At 39.6% G+C, this 19703-nt stretch overlaps 2 protein-coding genes across 2 annotated transcripts in view; one reads left to right on the top strand and one right to left on the bottom strand.

Annotated features, from left to right (window-relative positions):
* klf8 (Kruppel-like factor 8) overlaps window positions 1-6990 on the bottom strand; it is an 81883-nt gene extending 74893 nt beyond the window's left edge. The window contains 2 exon segments of the mRNA XM_012868875.3: window positions 5160-5279; window positions 6982-6990. Of these exon segments, the coding sequence (XP_012724329.3) occupies window positions 5160-5279; window positions 6982-6990 (129 nt within the window).
* rbm41 (RNA binding motif protein 41) lies at window positions 6952-19463 on the top strand. Its single transcript, XM_036142786.1, has 7 exons — window positions 6952-7038; window positions 10857-10973; window positions 12611-12812; window positions 12881-13085; window positions 15446-15921; window positions 16052-16199; window positions 19182-19463. The coding sequence occupies exons 1-7, from the start codon at window positions 7031-7033 to the stop codon at window positions 19319-19321; spliced, it is 1296 nt and encodes a 431-aa protein (XP_035998679.1). The 5' UTR covers window positions 6952-7030; the 3' UTR covers window positions 19322-19463.
* The last annotated feature ends 240 nt before the right edge of the window (window positions 19464-19703 follow it).

Here is a 19703-nt window from a genome sequence, read left to right as displayed (position 1 = left end):
TGGCTGCTGCAGACAGAACTCCAACGACAAGCAGCTTTTACTGTGACGAAACTCTGCACTTCTCTCGTGTGTCAAAAACTGCGACCCAGTGGACGTGAAAATGTATTAAAAAAAACAACTAACCGAGACGGTAAAAAGGAAAATTAGAGCGAAGGTTCACATTATTCTCATTTTTATTTTAGTTAAAGCCTTTAAAGCTCACTGCAGTACGTCAGAAGATATGATTTCTCCAGGAAGAAATATTGGAAGACATCTATGGTTTTTTTTTTTTTTTTAATTTGAAGAATATTAATTTGAACCCAGGTTCACATTCTTACACTGCAAAAAGTGAACTAAAAGTAAGTAACATTTTTTCAAATTTTTAATATTTTCCCATGATTTGAGCAGCTAAATAATAGTATTAGCCAGTGGAATGAGTATTTTTACCCCTTAAATAAGATAATTAGACATTCTGCACTTGAAATAAGATGATGGAGATGAAATGTTCTTATTTTAAGTGCAAAACTCTTATTCCATTGGCAAATATTCTTTTTTAGCTGCTCAAATCAAGGAAAAATACACAAATTTCCAGAAAATTTTACGTACTTTTAGTTCCCTTTTTGCAGTGTAGTAAAATAACACTAAAAAAACAAAAAGGAAATTTCTAGCATTTTCTGAGCTGATCCTCATTATGTACCCGCCATTAAACTATATACTGAAACACAAAGAAAATAAGGATACATGTGATCGTCACTGTTAATTAGACAAAGCTAAAGCTGACACGTAAAAGCTTTGTGTGAAAAAAACTTGAGGCACACTCGCTGCTAACAGGATTTAAGAGAAAGCTGCAGCCAGGTGCTCCTGATCAGATGCACTAGATTAATTAATCATCAACCTGGCCACTTGTGTGAAAGCAGGAGCTCTCGTGGTACGATGCTCTGCAGCACACAGGCACAGACGGAAAGACATCAGCAGAAGCTTCAGGGAAGCAGCGACCACTCTTCTCATCAACATGTGAGGAGTTAGAAGCAAACGTTTTGAAGTCAATCCTTCTACAACGACAGTAATCATGATTAAGGAAGTAAAAACACCCTACATAAGACACTTGTTTTAAGAGCTGGCGTCTCAGCCAGCCTTCCGGACCCGACTGTGCAACGCACGATTAGAAAAAGGTGAACAAGCGCGGCTTGTTTGGCAGCGTTAAAACAGAATGGCTCTTCTCTCTAAAGACCACATGCAACAACATCCTTTGGACAGCTTAGCAGCTTTGGCAACTTTAAACTTTAAAATACTTCAGTATCTTAGAGATGAGGCCACGCAGGTCGGCCAAAACCGGGTCAGCAACAGGACGGTAACACTAAATGAAACGCCTCATCTACAGCAGAACGGGCGGAAAAAAAAGAAAATAATCAATACATTTCGGTGGTCTAGTCAAAGTCCAGGCTTAAACTTGATTGATATGTTGCTGTTGGACTTGAAGAGAGCTGTATAGGAACAAATGTCTGCAAACCTCGATGAAATAAAGCAACACTGGGAGTAAAAAAAAAAAAGAAGAATACAGTGAAAATTCCTCCTGAAGAGTGAGAGACTGATGAAATCCTGCTGAAATGGCCCCGTAAACATATTGCTCTCTGAGAAACAACGGCTGTGCAATATGACGAATAAACGTAATCGACTTTCCCCCCCCCCCCATCTCTTGATATACAAACCCAGGAAAAGTTGTTGTATTTTGGCCCTACGGTTCGGATTTATAGGACGTCACCGCCTTTCCGACTACGTAGCCTCAAAGTCTCAGACGTTCTGCTTTGATATTCACGTTGAAATATGCGATGTACTTTTCAATAAGTACATGTACTTTCGCTTGCGTACTTGGACCCACAAACGTGTCGACAAATGTGTGCCTCGCTGCCGGGCGGCAGGTGTCTCCCGGCACGACGACAGTTCTTAGCAGCCTGAACCGTCACAGCTGCACTCCTGCAGCTCTGAGCAGGAGGAAACGCTCTGCCACGCAGGATGAGGGGCGTTAGTTATTTTTGTGGTTGACAAGAGAGAGAGAGGGAGAAAAAAAAAAAAGTGAGAAGCCTACAGTAAGCATTTTGTCGGACGACGAAGACCATTGTGTTACAGAGCGACGACAGCGAGGACGTCATAGGGCAGACGAGTCTTAGCGGGGGTGGAAAAAAGCCAGACGCGCCAAAACAGCTGCAGTTACGTCGCACTTTTTAAAAACCCACCAAAAGCTTTCTGCTTCAACAATGGCTTCCAAGTTCAGCACATTTACTCTATTTGTTGTTGTTTTGCATGTCCAGAGTTTCAGATGCAAGTATTAAACGTCGGGTTTATTCCTGTGGAGCGAGGTGTTGCGATCACACCTTAGTTTGCCTGTCGCAGGTTTACCGTCTCCTTCTGAACTCTAACGAGGCTGCAGGCGGATCTGCTGGTTTCCACTTTCTGCTGAAAGGCCTTCATTCAGCGAGGCCGTCGCCGTGTTTTTCCCCTGGAAACCAAAGTTCTCCGACAATTCACACACATTTTTACAACAACAACAAAAGAGAACTGGAGCAGCGTACATGTGGTGCTAAGCCACAGTTGATCTGACAGTGGAGGACAATAACTTTCAAAAGCAGTCATGGTAAAAAAAAAACTATAAATGAATAAAAAGTTGGCATTTTAATATTCAGACTACTATTCCCGTGGCAGATCTTGAGACTTCCTTTGCCCGCGTACGTTCTCGGTCAACAGAGAGAGAGAGAGAGAAAGACTGCGGGGAATATGTCAGCTCCGTCTCAGAGAAATGTTTGTAAAACTACACTCCCCCCTAGCTGCCTCAGTGCCTCTCAGCCCAGCAGCTTATTTACAGGCTCCAGTCCAGCAAGGCCTCAGAGACCTTCACCGCCACCGAGAACAACGTTACCAAACGCCACTGGATGCGACTTTTAGAAGCCGTGCCATGAAAAATGAATGAAGCTGCGCTGAGGAGGCTAAATGGGAATTTGACATAAAGCAACACCTGGTGTGAAGGAAGGATTCGCCTAAAGAGATTAAAACTTAATGAGAATTATTATTATTCTTTGATTTAAAGAAAACTGAATAACGTACACACACAGAAACTCTGATCTGAATATCAGATTACAAAAACTAAATTCAGGCGGAAGGAAATTATACCAATTTTGCAATGATGAACTCTGAATGAAATCCAGTGCAGTCATTTGCTTTCATAACCCCCCCCCCCTCCCCCTCCTTGTGTGTAATTTTATCTCGTCGTAAATGCAGCTGTTCTGACGGCCTCAGACGGTTCTGTTAGAGAACATCGGAGAGCAAACGGCACCAAGAACACGGCAGATGGGGGTCAGGGATAAAGTCGCGGAGAAGTTCACAAAAAAACAATATGGCAACTTTGTGACCATTGAACACAGAGCGAAAAAATGGAAAAAGCACGGCACCCCCGCAGACCTGCCAGGGTCAGGGTGAGGACGGCTTGATTAAAGTAAAAAAACAAAAAAAGGCCCATGATGGTAACTCTGGAGGAGCTGCAGACGTCTACAGCTCAAGTTGGAAAATCTGTTGAGATTGATTTGTCACAATTCTGGCCTTTATGAAAAAATATCAGTATCCGAAAACAAAAAGGCCAAAGAGATCCTGTCTAGTTTGCCAAAAAAAAAAAATAATAATAATGTAAAGCAGGCGTGTCCAAAGTGTGGCCCCTCTACTGATTTTGGGTGGCCCCCCCATTGCATTTCAAGAAAGTTTTGTTCCACCAGCACTAGTGGTTGATGCAGATGGAAACTTTTTGTTTTTAATTAGGGCAAAATTAGTACAGAAAAGTAACAATCCTACAATTTAAAACGTTCAGTACGACACAAAGTATTCATCTTTTAATAAACACACTTGACGTTCTCTTTAATTTCAGACTAGCATCTATCCAGTGGCATTTAGTTACTCAAATGCAGACTTTGGGGCATTAAAATCTGCTTTGAATTCAATTATTAAGACTGGCTAATTACAGCAAGTGACCCAAATACTGTTCTGATATTACTAGATTTATTGTTAAAGAGTCAAATTAAATTATTCAAAATAATTTGCAAACTGGATGAATACAACAAATGAGCAGAACCCTTTTTTTAATTTTTGGATATACAATAATTTACACATTCGTTTCCTACAAAAGAATCTGACTTATTTGTTTAAAATTATCATATTTTGTAGAGCAGGTTAAAAAAAAGTATATTTTTTTTGGTTTAAAAAAGATTTTTGTTCATTTTTTGGCCCTCGAGTTCCTTTGACTTGACAATTTTGGCCCATGTACCGAAAAGGTTGGACACCTCTGATGTAAAGGAAGGTCCTCTGGCCGGGATGACAACTAAACTGCGAGCACATTTCCCTGAGAAACCGTCTTTACGTTGAAAAGCTGCAGTGGCAGCATCGTGCTTTTCTACAGCAGGCACAGCGCTGAAGCTACGTTGGATGGACCAAAATCCAATTGGGAACCCGTGGTAACCACTAACCCATTCTGACTGGGCTTGACCTATGCTGCTTAGAGGAATGGGCAAAAATAAGAGCAATTATGCACCACTTGGTCTACAAAGCCCCAATAAAACGGGACAAAGAGGTCAGGAAATATAAAATACTGCACAACTGGTACAGAGCGTACCTGGAGGCAGCGCACCTGGCTGCTTCCCATGGATGTGTTTGGGGGGAAGAGAGGGGGGCTGTAAAAAAAAAAAGAGGCTGCTGGCCCTTTAAAAGCTAAGATGGTGTCCTGCAAAGCTGCAGAAGCTGCTTTCCGTTTCCTCCCTGAGATCTTCGGAGCATTTAAAAATTGAACTGCCGCCCGTCGCCCTCACACAGACAAGAGAGAGAGACAGAGACGCAGAAGCTTCCGCGTTGAGCGTGGAAATTAAAGAAAAGGACTCCCCCCCACCCCCCATGCACGGTGCGCTTGCAAAACGCAACCAGGTCGCCGTTACAACAACTCTTCCTCTGCCTGGGAAGGATGCACCTGTCCGCCCGCTGCACACACGGCGCACCGTCGCTGACATTTAAAACGAGCAGACACATGTTAAGGCTGACAATGTCAACTGTGCCCGTGCGCAAGGCAAGGCAGACCATCCACAACAGGCACACGTCCCCCCCCCCCCACCAACCCCCCCTTCCTCTGACCAGGAATAAGGTGCACTTACTTTCTTGTTACGGGTCTCCGTGTGCATCTCGGTTGCCGGAGCGGTGCGGCGGCGGCGGAGGGGTGGAGCAGCAGGATCAGGAGCAGGAGGGGGGTCGACCGGGGCTTTTTGGGTGTAGCACTATCTGAGCTGTCAGAGGGGAGACGGGCCGATTTCTATTTGGGGCGGTGCTGTTTTTTTTTTGTTTGTTTTTTGTTTTGTTCACCTTTACAGTGAATTTTCGGGATATGCAGGACCACGATCCCTGCCTCTTCCGAGTGTGTCTTTTCAGTTCATATCCGCAGCAGCGTCGACGGCTCCCTGAGCTTCATCTCCCCCCCCCCAAAAAAAAACAAAACAAATCAGAAACACGGCCGGGGCTTCCTGCAGTCTCTCCCTCTCTCTGAGTCGGCTTGTTGTTGCCGTGCATTGAAGGGCTGGGCTCTCTCTCTCTGCCTTTTCCTCCTCCGCCTCTCCCTGCTTGTGACCCCACCCTGCGTCCCCACCCCTCATCTCTCTGTCAGTCAGCAGAGCTGCAGCCCTGCAGAGGAGCGGAGCCCAATGCAGCCTGGGCCCAGTCGACCAGGGGGGCTTCTGCACGAATCTTCAGAGGAGGGGGGGGGGATGATGCATGCAATGTGCAACTCCTGCATCCCCTTAATAGCATGCAGCGCCCATGTCACCTTACTGACGTCATAAGGAGAGAGCTAATTGAGGCCGGTTGTGGGTGGAGACATTTCCTATAAGGCGTTGCGAGCCTCACCTCTAAAAGATTACGCTAACACACACAAAAGAGAAATCTACAGAGTCAAAAGTGCTTAGATTCATTAAATCAGCTTATAAATACATATTATATAACTGAAAACAACAACATTGGAAATATTGTACCTACAATAATTAAATCAAGGGTAGATAGATCAATATGGATATACATTGCCTCTCTCTCTTTCTCTTTCTCTCTCTCTCGCTCCAGAACATTATATATATATATATATATATATATATATATATATATACACACACATATATGTTTACATATATATATGTATAGATATAGATATATCTATATTTATAGCTCTCTCTCTCTCTCTCTCTCTCTCTCTCTCTCTCTCTCTATATATATATATATATATATATATATATATATATATATATATATATATATATATATATATATATATATATATATATAATGAATGAATGAAGAATGTTCTAAATAATTTAGAATTATGCCAAAGTTAGTGAACAGGGATTGCCTTGCTTCATATAAGGGATTTCTATAGTGTTTTCATAAGCCGCCAATAACTGGCAATCTGAGGGGGGATATGATTTATACATAGTTATATAAAAATATAAATTATGCTTTTATTTAATAAATTATTTACACATTATATAATGTTTCTAAAACACTACTGTTTATAGGGTTGTAAATAAAAAAACATAGCTGTTTAAATGATTGTTTAGTGGTTTGCGACCTTTTTGGTCCTCGATGGAGAACAGCCATAACTAATGAAAGCGCGTAGGCACGCCCTTAATAGAAGCAGGTGTGGCGCTACCCCATAATTTTTTTCGTCCTTATTTCCTTGCACAAGTTGTTTAACAGAAGAAAAGAAAATATGAATGCTCTTCCTTTGTTAGTACCTATTTTGATGTTCAATTGGGTATTGGGTGCAACGTTTCTAAAGACAGTAGATATTTAAAATAATCCAATTAGATTTTCATCATGTATCATTTCAACAAAAAGGTTTCTCAGGTAATATTTGTAAATTAGTTTTTCCAGCTCCGTAAAGATGAAACCAACCTTTTTCATATGTTTCCGTTGCTCACGCCGACGTTCAACTACCTTTCCCATGATTCCTAGCTACAGGATCCGGAAATCTTAAACAGGAAGCATGCGAAGGTAAACTACACTTTCTGAACGAGATAAAATAGCTTCGTTTTAAAGTAGTTTATTTTTGTCTGATCGACTAAAAAAATGTGATTTTAAATACGGTTTTGACTTTAAAATCGGATGAAACTACAGAAATAAAGCCGTTGCTCAGCTGTCGCGCGGCTTAGGTCGGACATGTTCGTCTTGTTGTCATGGAGATAGCGCAACCGTTCCAAGCTAGCAGTTATGCTTTTTAGTCGTTTTTAACAGTTTTATTTGAACACACTCCATTTCTTACAGTACACGGTTGTGTCTGGTGCTAACACGGACCTTCTGCTGCATCACTGGTTTCTACCCGAACCCTGGAGATCGACATAAAAGAGGAAAACGTGTTAACACGTCGCTAATATTTCCTCCCTCAGAAGTTTGTTATGACAGTGATGTTCTAGGGTGTCCTGGTTTATATAGTTCATAATTTGTTATTTTGTTTTTGCATAGTGTGATACAGTCATTGGGGGGAAAAGACATCTTTGAGCACATTTGAGAACCAGCCTTAGCAGCATAATCTCAGTAGTTGGGGTTAATTTGTTATCGTTGTGAAGGCTTTGGTGCATTGAGATTTAAAGTCTGGACTTTGACTAGGCCATTGGAACACATTGACTCCTCTTCCACCCATTCTGTTTTTACATTTGTTTGGTATAATTTGGCAGCTGTCGGGGCAGGTTTTTGTCACATTTGACTCTAGATTCCTTTGATAAACAGAAGAGTTCCTGGTCAACGTACTCACTACAAGTCCCAGGCTGCATCTGAAACGTTCTAATTATAGCTCCTACCTCCTGTTCCTTGACTTTTCACAAGGTCAACAGTAAGAACTCCATCGTGGGGAGGAAAGGAGCTTCGGACTGCTGTGCCATTTCCAGACAGCCTAACTCATACGCCATTACTCGACGGAAACTCACACGGGATGTAAACTCCACTTGTGAGCTGAATAAGCTTTCCGATACACTTCATATCGCTTGGAAATTGCCTTATAACCCTTCGAAGATGGACAGGCATCGATATTTGCTTCTGTATGGCCCTCTTTCTGCCTTGGAATTTGAAGACGGCATGAATTCTCCAGACTAGCAAACTGACAAAACTCCTGCTTTTATACCAAACCTGCTGCTTATATAATCTGATCTACAGGTTTTCATTAGTAGAACCTGGCTGCTCTGATCCCTGTTTGGTCCAATGGATGTAGAAATGGTCTACTCACTTTTCTCTCTCTTTGTTGATGATGGACCTCAGATTGTTTTGAAATGGCTTTAAACTTTCCCAAATCCACATTTCTGATCATCTGTGTCATGTCTGTATCATCTGAATAAGATGGTTTCTTGCAAAGTCATGTTCAGCATGAACATTTAACTGTCTTCTGCTTTCTCTTGAAGCTCTTCTAGTTGCGTAACTATTTCTTGGTAATAGTTGTTGGATGAAACATTTCTCAGTTCTCTGGTTGCAGAATTAAATGCATACAAATCCTTCCTAATATCCATACATTATATCTTAGCATTGTCACAATACGAACCGGTGTTGTGCTGTTTTTACCTTTTTTATGTAGTCTTTGCAGGAATGCATAAGATATATAAGAAATCCTGTCTGAAACATAAAGAATATTTTTCTAAAAAAACAATAATAGCTTTACTATCTCCTTAACATGACGTTACCTCATCTGTCACCTACTCGGATGACTTATAACCCATTGGAGATCTTGAATATGAGGAAAACAATGAAGGTTATCGTAGATTTCAGGGGAAACGGGAAACATGGGAGGAGAAGTGGAGGAGTAGAAATGCCTCGCTGCTCCCCTGGACAACAGATTGAACCGGAGACGCTACGGTGAAGCCGTCTACAAGAAGGGACGGACCATCTACCAATGAGATTAGCATTTTGAGCCCTAAAATAAGATAATTTGAGATACTGCTCTTGAAACAAGATGGTTGAGATGAGTTGTTCCTATTTTAAGTGCAAAAATCGTATTCAATTGGCAGATAATTTTATTTACCTGCTCAAATCGAGGGCAAATACAGTCATTTCAATTAAATTTTACTTATTTTTCCAGTGTGGGAACTGCTCTAGAACCTAGAGGATTATTCATAAAATGAGGAGCATTACGGAGAACCCTGAGCACTGCAGAAAGAGAACTAAAAATAAGTAAAATTTTCTTGAAATTAATGTATTTGCCCTTGATTTGAGCAGGTAAATAAGATTATTTGCCAATGGAATGAGTATTTTTACCCCTAAAATAAGATAATTATATATATTGCACTTGAAATAAAATTATGGAGATGAATTGTTCCTAATTTAAGTGCAGAAATCTTATTCCATTGGCAAATAGTCCTCTTTACCTGCTCAAATCAAGTAAATACATTCATTTCAAGAAAAAAATTCTTATTTTTTGGTCTATTTTTGCAGTGAGCATCCTCCTCATCCTGTAGAGAGCCTTCCTGCCTGCTGCCATCAGCATCTAGAAACCTGTATCATATGAGTTACAGCAATGTTTTGTTTCCCTTTGGGATCAATAAAATATTTTTCAACTAAACCCCAAATTCAACAAATGCCTTTAAACCGTTTACTCTTCACTCAGTAACTAAAGCGACTTGCTCCTTTCTAAAAACGAATAAAACACTTGTAACCGAAACAAAAGTCTGTTTTAAAAGCTCTTCAAACCCTCTCAGGTTTTCTCTTTATAAGATGTGAATCGTTGGGCAGTTTTAAAACGGGTGTGACATGACGGCGCATTGCAACACAAACTGCATTATGATTGTGGTTTTACCTGCTTCCTGCTCCTGTATCAGCAGCATCAGAGCCGCTGTCATAGACATAATATAAGAGTAGACGCGTCATTGGGCGGGTTCTGCCTATGCTGCGATGCGTCAGAGCGTCCGCCATCTTAAATGTGGCAAATCTGCAGTTACTCAGTCACTTAAACAGCATCAGAGGGACTTTAATCTCTGAATATACTTTGTATTCGTAGTATTTTTGTTTTTGTAATATTACAAGTTTATTTTCATATCCCTTTAGCTTCATTCTCCTGAATTTATTCTCCTAAAGAATACAAATATTTAAAATAATCTAACCTGGCCCTAATACTCCAGGAGTGAAATAATTCTGCAAACTGTGACTATTCTGGAAATGTTCCACCTTAATTCTCATAATATGACGTTTTTCTCATAACATTATCACTTTTGTGTTTGTTTGTTTTGTTTTTTTTTACTTTATTGACCTAGGACTTTTTTTAATCATATTATTAATTTTACCTCTTTAATACTCCCCCAAAAAGTCTGTTCCTAAAGGTTCACATGTGACACGGTTTTATGAAATAATGAAGACCACAATGTTTAGATTTAACAAATTGATCCTTATATTCATATCACATACACACACAATATATATATATATATATATATATATATATATATATATATATATATATATATATATATATATATATGTATATATGTATATATATATATATGTGTGTGTGTGTGTGTATGTGTGTATCTTGTATCTGCCTTCTATATATATATATAGATATAGATAGATATATATAGATATAGATAGATAGATAGATAGATAGATAGATAGATAGAAGGTAGATACAAGTAGTGAAATCCGCCAGAATACATTTCCATGCAGCACAGGAATGAGGCATCTTTTCTGATTCCCGTTCACTACAACAGAACTTAACTTTTTTCTGCCACATACAATATGGCGGTGACGTTGACGTGCGAACCTGCGTTCTATGTCTACGTATATGATGTCTGTGGCCGCTGTGCGTTGTTGACCTGTGTCTGTTTTTAAACACCCAGAGTGAGCCGGCCAGCCTGCGAGGAGGGCCCCCTGCTGGAGGAGCAGGAGACGGAGGGCCAGAGGCGGCTGCACAGCCTCCTGCTGCAGCAGCTCCACACCGGCGTCGACATCGACCGGTCAGCATCTGCCCCTTTCTGTCGCTTTCCTAAAACACGTGAATTTGATTTGCTAAATGTTTCAGAAGAAACGATTCTTACAAGATTATTTTATACTGATTAGAAATGGTGAGGTTTTTGTCCCTGCATGCTGCTGCAGTCCATTGTGGAGTGATGTCTGTTCCCTAGATTAGAGTCTTGTTATTTTGTAAGACAAGCGTTTGCTTTTATACGGGTCTAAAATGAGCATTTCCTTTTCTTTTTTTTTTGCTGTCATGTGGAGTCGACATGACTCTTCAGAGCGATCTTTATTTACCTGATCTGGGTCAGGTGTGGTGAACTAGAACAAGCTGCTATCATAGTCCTGATTTTTTTTGGGGGGGGTGGAAATAAAAAATAAAAAACTGCATTATTTTCTGTTAAATCTATTTAAAAAAAAAATAAGATAATGAAATGCTAATGCTTGCTCAGTATGAGGGATTGCTGCAAAGCCATGGACAATGCAGACGACTCTCCCTGTGGCTCTACGCTTCTCCAGGAGTGAATGCTGCTTGTCGGGACTTTGATGCAATCAACTGGGTTCCCTTATATAGGACATTTTTGACCAATCTGTATAATTAGATTGAATTTGACTTTGTAAAGTGCCTCGAGATGACATGTTTCATGAATTGGCGCTATATACACTGCAAAAACGGATCTAAAAATAAGTAAAATGTTCTTAAAATTAGTGTATTTATCCTTGATTTGAGCAGGTAAATAATATTATTTGCCAATGGAATGAGTATTTTGACCCCTAAAATAAGATAATTAGACATCCTGCACTTGAAATAAGATGATGAAGATTAATTGTTCCTATTTTAAGTGCAAACATCTTATTCCATTGGCAAATCATCTTATTTACCTGCTCAAATCAAGGACAAATACATTCATTTTAAAGAATATTTTACTTATTTCTAGTTCTTTTTTGCAGTGTAAATAAAATTTAATTGAATTGAATTGAAATAACAGAGCAGTTATGAGAAAGTCTTTTCTAAGTAGTATTTGGGATGGATTACATGCACATTATATTTATCAGTTTAGTCTCTTATAAGATGTTTCTATGTTACTTTTACACAATTATGAGTTAAATTGTGACTCTCCTCCTTCCTTATTTAAAACTTAATGCATTAAAGAGTAAATATAGACTTATATTTGCAGAAAAGTGCCAGTCAAACGCTTGGCAGTGTTCCACACTGCAAAAACGGATCTAAAAATAAGTAACATGTTCTTAAAATTAGTGTTTTTGTCCTAGATTTGAGCAGGTAAATAAGATTATCTGCCAGTGGAATGAGTATTTTGACCCCTAAAATAAGATAATTAGATATAATGCACTTGAAATAAGATGATGGAGATGAGTTGTTCCTATTTTAAGAGCAAAAATCTTATTCTATTGGCAGATTATCTTATTTACCTGCTCAAATCAAGGAAAGATACACTCATTTTAAGAAGATTTTACTTATTTTTAGTTCCGCTTTTGCAGTGTCCCACAGAGCAACCTGGGGAATTTAAAGACACCACCTTCAGGGGCTCATACAGAAAACGTCTGAGGATTTTTAATTTTCTGTGTAGCTGTTTCAAAAGCGTGTTTACGTCACTTTGAAACCCGCTCCGTCTTACAGATGTGTGGCGAAGAGGCAGTGCTTCGCCCCGGCGTCGCTCTACCGGCCGTTCGGCCGGCAGGCGGCGGGAGTGAGGAGCCTCTCCCAGTTTCAGGCTCTGCAGGACGGGGAGCAGGAGCTGGTCAGCCTGCGGGAGCTGGGCCTCACCGACGCCGAGATCCAGCTGTGGCGGAGCAGGGACGCTGCGGACGCAGGCGATAAGGTTCAACTCCACTGCATTAGGTAACATTCTGCAGGCAGGACCCGCTTAACCCTGGCTCTGCCTCACAGGGCAGCGGCGTGTGTGCGGCTCCGGATGCAAAGCAGCAGCGTCTGCAGGTGATCAGGGACAAGATCGAAGCCAGAGCGGAGCTGCTGTCCCGACCACAGCGCTTCTCCGCCAGCCGGCCGCTGTCGCGCCGGGAGATGGAGATCGAACAGGCGCTGTTCCAGGGCAACGAGCGCCTGGGTTTCCTCACAGCTCTCTACCATCGAGGTATCGTCAACCCAGCCGTCAGAGAAGAGACAGAAAGTTACTGTAGAGTTATCAAAGGAAACTGCACTGCAAAAACAGATCTAAAAATAAGTAAAATGTTCTTAAAGTTAGTGTATTTATCCTTGATTTGAGCAGGTAAATAAGATTATTTGCCAATGGAATAAGTATTTTGACCCCTAAAATAAGATAATTAAATATCCTGCACTTGAAATAAGATAATGGAGATGAATTGTTCCTATTTTAAGTGCAAAAATCTTTTTCCATTGGCAAATCATCTTATTTACCTGCTCAAATCAAGGACAGATACACTAATTTTAAAGAACATTTTACTTATTTCTAGTTCCGTTTTTGCAGTGTGAGACTTTTATCCCACAGGAGCTCAGACAATAATGTTGTATTATCGGCTTTCTCCTTTTACAAAGACATTCTGAAAAGGAGGAATTATATTTTCTTATCTCCAGGCGTTTTAATTGCCGTCTTCACACATCATCGGTGCATTTCTAGAAGTCACATGTTGAGGTTTCCTTTGTCTGACTTCCTGCTGGAAACTCTGCTTTGTTTGCCTGTCTGTTTCCTTCGTTCTTTAGCTTTTTCAGTCGTTTTGCACAACTGATAATCCTGAAATAGACTCTATATTGTCTAAAAAAAGAAGTTGCAAAAAAGAAGAGAACCAGATGGTACAGTCAAATCAGACGTTTCACATTACAACCCAAAATATCAGTTTGTTTTACTGGGATTTTAAGTGACAGGTGGAACACAAATCAGCACATGACTGTAAAGGGGAAAGACAAGGATATATAGTTTTAAAATAAAATAAAAACAGGTGAAACAGTGTGGTGTGCATTTGAGTACATAATTTGTAGAAACATGTTTTGCTGCAGCTAAAGCTGCTGCTTGTCTAGTGTTGCTGTCCTTCAAGAAGGTGAAACCAAACTGCTGTCTCCTCTGGCACCTTTTCCTCCATAATTTCCCTGTTTTAAGGCCAAGCCTCCTTCATGTACCCCCTGACCCTTAATAACCTGGCCACCGCCGCCTTTTACCACGGGCATGGTTTGCCCAGGGTCATGTTTATTGTTTTCCTCCTTCTAAAACCTTTTTTGCATCGTTGCTAAAAAGTTAAATTTTTGACCTACTGCCATGTGTTTTGCTGTGTCCCTCATATGTTTTGTAGACGGCTAATAGTCGTAGTAGTCCTGTTACAACCTTAGAAAACACACGTTTGCACTGGATTTTATTTAGGGGCATCACGCTAACGGATGCTGAATATCAGGTATTGATTTCCTTTCACTCCACAATTATGCACTGCAAAAACACAGCTAAAATAAGTAAGAATTTCTTGAAATTAGTACATTTGTCCTTGATTTGACTTAGACTTAGACTTATTTGAGCAGGTAAATAAGATTATCTGCCAGTGGAATGAGTATTTTGACCCCTAAAATAAGATAATTATACATCCTGCACTTGAAATAAGATGATGGAGATGAGTTCTTCCTGTTTTAAGTGCAAAAATCTTATTCCATTGGCAAATCATTTTATTTACCAGCTCAAATCAAGGATAAATGCACTCATTTTAAGAAGATTTTAGTTATTTTTAGTTCCGTTTTTGCAGTGTGAATATCAGGTATTGTTTTCCTTCCACTCCACAATTATGCACTGCAAAAAGGGAACTAAAATTAAGTAATTTTTTCTTGAAATTAGTGTATTTTTCCTCTATTTGAGCAGGTAAATAAGACTATTTCCCAATGGAATAACATTTTTGCACTTAAAATAGGAACAATTCATCTCCATCATCTTATTTCAAATGCAGTGTATCTAATTATCTCATTTTAGGGTTAGGAATACTCATTCCACTGGCAAATAGTCATATTTAACTGCTTAAATCAAGGAAAAATACACTAATTTCAAGAAAAGTACTTACTTTTAGTTCCTTTTTTTCCAGTGGGCACTAGCTTGTGGTTCTAAAGTGGCAAAATGTGAAACATTTAAAGTGGTATAACAACGATATAAAAAGGGAAAAGGAGCAGCACTGCAAAAACAGAACTAAAAATAAGTAAAAACTTTTTTGAAATTGGTGCATTTGTCCTTGACTTGAGCAGGTAAATAAGATTATCTGCCAATGGAACGAATATTTTGACCCCTAAAATAAGATAATTAGATATACTGCACTTGAAATAAGATGATAGAGATGAGTCGTTCCTATTTAAAGTGCCAAAATCTTATTCCATTGGCAAATCATCTTATTTACCTGCACAAGTCAAGGATAAATGCACTCATTTCAAGTAGATTTTTCTTATTTTTAGTTCTGTTTTTGCAGTGAGTAGAGTAAAATTTGGCTGTGATTTGTGTCGTTTCCAACCCAGATGGTGACGCGGAGGAGAGCCAGCAGGGGGCGTCATCCTCCGACCCGATGGACTCACTTTACAGAGATGTTCTGAGGTGTCAGAAACCTGTTTCACCAGAGAACCCTGAGGGACAACAAGCAGTGGGATCTTCATCGACATCCACCGCTCCATCTGACCAGTCCCAAAGCCCTCAGAGCAACAGCGACCAATCAAAAGACTCGTCTCGTTTTGGGTCAGATCCGCAGAGCCACGAGCCCTCAGACCAGCAGCAGAACCCACAGGACAGAGCAGAGACAGACCCACCAGCTCCTCCTGTACGGCTAGATCTGAACCAGCCGATCGGCAGCCTGGCCGGAGCGTCAGGAAAACCGCTGACCGTCAGTGGGGAGATCAAAACGCTTACAGATGAAGAAATCCTGAAAAACCGAGAATCTGATGAGGGCATCCGGAGCATCGCACGGTTCCAAAGCTACCAGCCAGGAAAACCTTCCAAGGTGCCCGTAATGTTTGTCACTGTGATGATCCGATGGTTTCAGACTCTGGGGAGAAAACCTGAATGACAGTACGCTTCTGATTGGCTCGGGTAAGAGGTCATAACTTTACACGTTTCTTTTGCCACTGTAGGTTCTATGTGTGAAGAACCTGAGCGCACAGGCGTCCATCGCGCAGCTGGTGGCGCTGTTCTCCAGATTTGAGCAGAAGGACGGGCCTCCGGTTGTTTACCGGCTGCTGACGGGAAGGATGAAGGGTCAGGCCTTCATCACGCTGTCAGGTGAGGAAGAGTTTCACCCCCGCCCAGGCTGGGTCGGTACACTGCAAAAACAGAACTAAAAATAAGTACATTTTTCTTAAAATGAGTGTATCTGTCCTTGATTTGAGCAGGTAAACAAGATGATCTGCCAATAGAATAAGATTTTTCCAATTAAAATAGGAACAGTTCATCTCCATCATCTTATTTTAAGTGCAGGGTGTCTAATTATCTTAATTTAGGGGTCAAAATACTCATTCCATTGGCAGATGATCTTATTTACCTGCTCAACTCAAGGATAAAAACACTATGTTTAGGAACATTTTGCTTATTTTTAGATCCGTTTTTGCAGTGTACACATCTTGAACACTGAAGTAAAAAGTCACGACAAGCCTGAGAAAAACACACAACTTGAATAATATCAGTTTCAAAAAGTGAGATGCTGAAGGATCTCATGTAATTAGAATAAAATATTTAGAAGCAAAACGTGATCAGCTCTGAGTTGACTGGTAAAGAATCAAGATGTTTTAGTTAACTCACCCCTCAGTGAAAGCATAATCCCGTTCCCAGACAAATTTGAATAATTCCTCCAAAGTGGGCGTGCATAAGCGGGAAAGGGGGGAAGAGGGGGTTGTGTTCAGGATGAGGGGCGGAAGCAGCAGTTAGCTTGATTTGCCATGTTGAGTCATGGAGAGTGAGTCATGTTGGTAGTTCACTGCAAAAACAAAACTAAAAATAAGTCAAATTTTCTTTAAATTAGTGCATTTATCCTTGATTTTAGCAGGTAAATAAGATGATTTGCCAATGGAATGAGATTTTTACACTTAAAATAGGAACAACTCATCTCTATCATCTTATTTCAAATGCAGGATGTCTAATTATCTTATTATAGGGGTGAAAATACTCATTTTAAGGTTATTCCTTTTTACTTTATTGATTTATTTTAATTTATTTGTATGTATTTCTTACAGCTTATGGAAAGCTGTTTTGGCAAACAAAGCTTTTAGGAGGAACAGCTTTGTTTGCCAAAACAGATATTGAAAAAAACTTAAACTGGGGTATAAAAAGGGGAAAAAGTGGTACCTAGAACTGAGCTTTGAGGATCCCCACCACAGAATCAATAAGCTGAAGAACTCGTATAATTTAGTTGCAATTTTGCAATAAATGACGCTAATAAAAAAACATGCTTGTACAAAAAAAATTTTTTTTATTTTTTTTTTTAAAGCACTTTTCAGAATTGGAATGAAAACATCCTGGTGCCATAAAATGTTAAACTCTGGCCAAAAATGGCTAAATTACTAATCTAACACCCTGATGTTTACACAATGTGTAAATAAATACCTGTTTTCATGCCGAAATATTTAAACAAAGATAGACATGGTATTACGCATATACATATAAATCAATATTAATTTTACATTTTAATAAATGTCAATTTTTTCACTCTGTTACACATCTAATTCTGACCTTTCACACCAACAACAATAATTTCTTTGTATATTTTTGCATGCCATTTATATTCACGTTCATGCACACATTTTTTTTTTAAAGCCTGGATAAAAGTTTTAAATTTCCAGATCATTCCAGAGTCTTACACTTTGCTTGCAACTGGGGCAGGAGCTTAATACCCTTGATAGAGAACTGTTTAGCACAGCTTCATATGCTGACACTGTAATTCCACAGTAGTTCATCTGGCAATGTGATTCAGCCTTAGTTTGTCAAATACAAAGACAACAAATTAATAAGCATTAAAATACGGTTTATGGGTTGGTCCCTCAGCCTTTACTCCCATCGGCTCCTGTGTCAGTCTAGAGGAGGATGCACTCCAGCGCATAATGAGGCGGAGGGATATTTCAGCTGGGTATACTCAAAGTGTCTGTAGTGCAAGCAGGTCTCCTGTTTATCATCACTTATTTTAGAGCCCAAATAAGCAATTTTACTTTCAGATACAAGCAAAAAAAAAAAACGCAACCCGCGACTCATGAAATTTACAAGTGACTTTAGAAAAAAGAAGCCCAAAGTCGCATGAAATAAGCAGACTGGGCAACAGTGAGCTCGGGTCTGTTTTGCTACAGCAGTTATTCGAAAAGGGACTGTGGGGAAAAAATCTAGCTTTAAGTTTAAGGTTTAGGAGTAGGGTCAGGGTTAGGCCATAGATCAGGGGTGTCAAACTCATTTTGGTTTAGGGGCCGCATTCAGCTTAATCTGATCTCAAGAGGGCCACACGAGTAAACTCATTGCAAGATTAAGTAGAACTAATAAAAGTGGACTTGTTGTTGATTTTTATATTAAATGAATTTCACTTTTACACAATATATTATGAATAACCTCAGCGTTTTTAAGAAAAGTAAACAATACTTTTACTCAGTTAAACATTTACTTAAGTGCATTATGCATAAGAACTGATCACAGTGATTGTACAATGTTGAAAAACATTTATTCAAATTTTTTGGAACTTAAAAACACTGTCCTGCATGACAAAATACATCAAACAGATAAAAATTAAGAAATGATTTAAAATCAATATTCCACATCTGAAGCTCAGTGCTACCATCTGCTAATTAAAACACAGCGCCCCTCGTGGACAATATAGGAACTGCAGATTTTCAATTAAACGAAGTACATGTTTTTTTCAATAATTGTTTTATCATTCTCTTCCTTTTATCTCCTCTTTCTTTCATCTTTTCTTTTTTCTTCTTGTTCTTCCTTTCCTCTCCTACTTTCCCATTGTAGTGTCCATATCATTTGAGATATTCCCCGCACGAATCATAATAAAACTAATCACATTCATAAATCAAGCGGATTTAAAAAAAAAACATTTTTTTTTAATAATGATAATGCATTTAGCCACCGGGCCGGACTAAATTGTCCAGCGAGCCGGAAGCGGCCCGCGGGCCGTATGTTTGACACCCCTGCCATAGAAAGAGTTGACAATGAATGGAAGTCACTGTGCGATCCTCAGTAAGTATGTAAAACATGGATATTTGTTTGATTTTTGTGCAACAGACACTGAAACGGCCCATAATGCCCTGCAGTTGGTCCATGGGTACCGGTTGCTCGGGAAACCTTTGGTGGTTGAGTTTGGCCGAGAGCGCCAGGAAGAGGAGAGACGGATGCAGCAGGAAGGAGAGAAGGAGGAGAAATGAAAGCAGAACAACACAACAGAAACCTGTCAGACTTGTAATTAACAGCCTGTGAAGCTGCACAACATGATATATTTATGTCTCCCTGGAGATGAAAGAGCTACATGTCAGGATGCTCTATTAATAAATCTTTTTTTTTTTTTTTTCTGACCCACTGCCTTTTTATATTTCCTAAAAAAACAAAAACAAATCTGTAAAGTTGTAAATCGTTTTGTTTTTATTTATATGTAACTGATAATGAGCTGAAATCAATTCCTAATGCAGAAATGTAACTCTGTTGACATAAAGATTGCTTTGTAGTTCATTTATTTTATTGAACATTTCTTAAAGTTGAGGAAGTTGTCTTGTCTCATTTCTTATTTTAGGTATTTTATTTACCTAAAAT

The sequence above is a fragment of the Fundulus heteroclitus genome, chromosome 11, assembly GCF_011125445.2.
Source record: "Fundulus heteroclitus isolate FHET01 chromosome 11, MU-UCD_Fhet_4.1, whole genome shotgun sequence".
NCBI classification, from domain to species: domain Eukaryota; kingdom Metazoa; phylum Chordata; class Actinopteri; order Cyprinodontiformes; family Fundulidae; genus Fundulus; species Fundulus heteroclitus.
This window is presented reverse-complemented; position numbering and strand designations above follow the sequence as displayed.

What these genes read in the sequence shown, in the direction of transcription:
- rbm41 (XM_036142786.1), top strand. An exon ending in CTGCGGACGCAGGCGATAAG is followed by an intron (nt 12,813 to 12,880) that starts GTTCAACTCCAC and finishes TCTGCCTCACAG; the next exon opens with GGCAGCGGCGTGTGTGCGGC. An exon ending in CACAGCTCTCTACCATCGAG is followed by an intron (nt 13,086 to 15,445) that starts GTATCGTCAACC and finishes TTTCCAACCCAG; the next exon opens with ATGGTGACGCGGAGGAGAGC.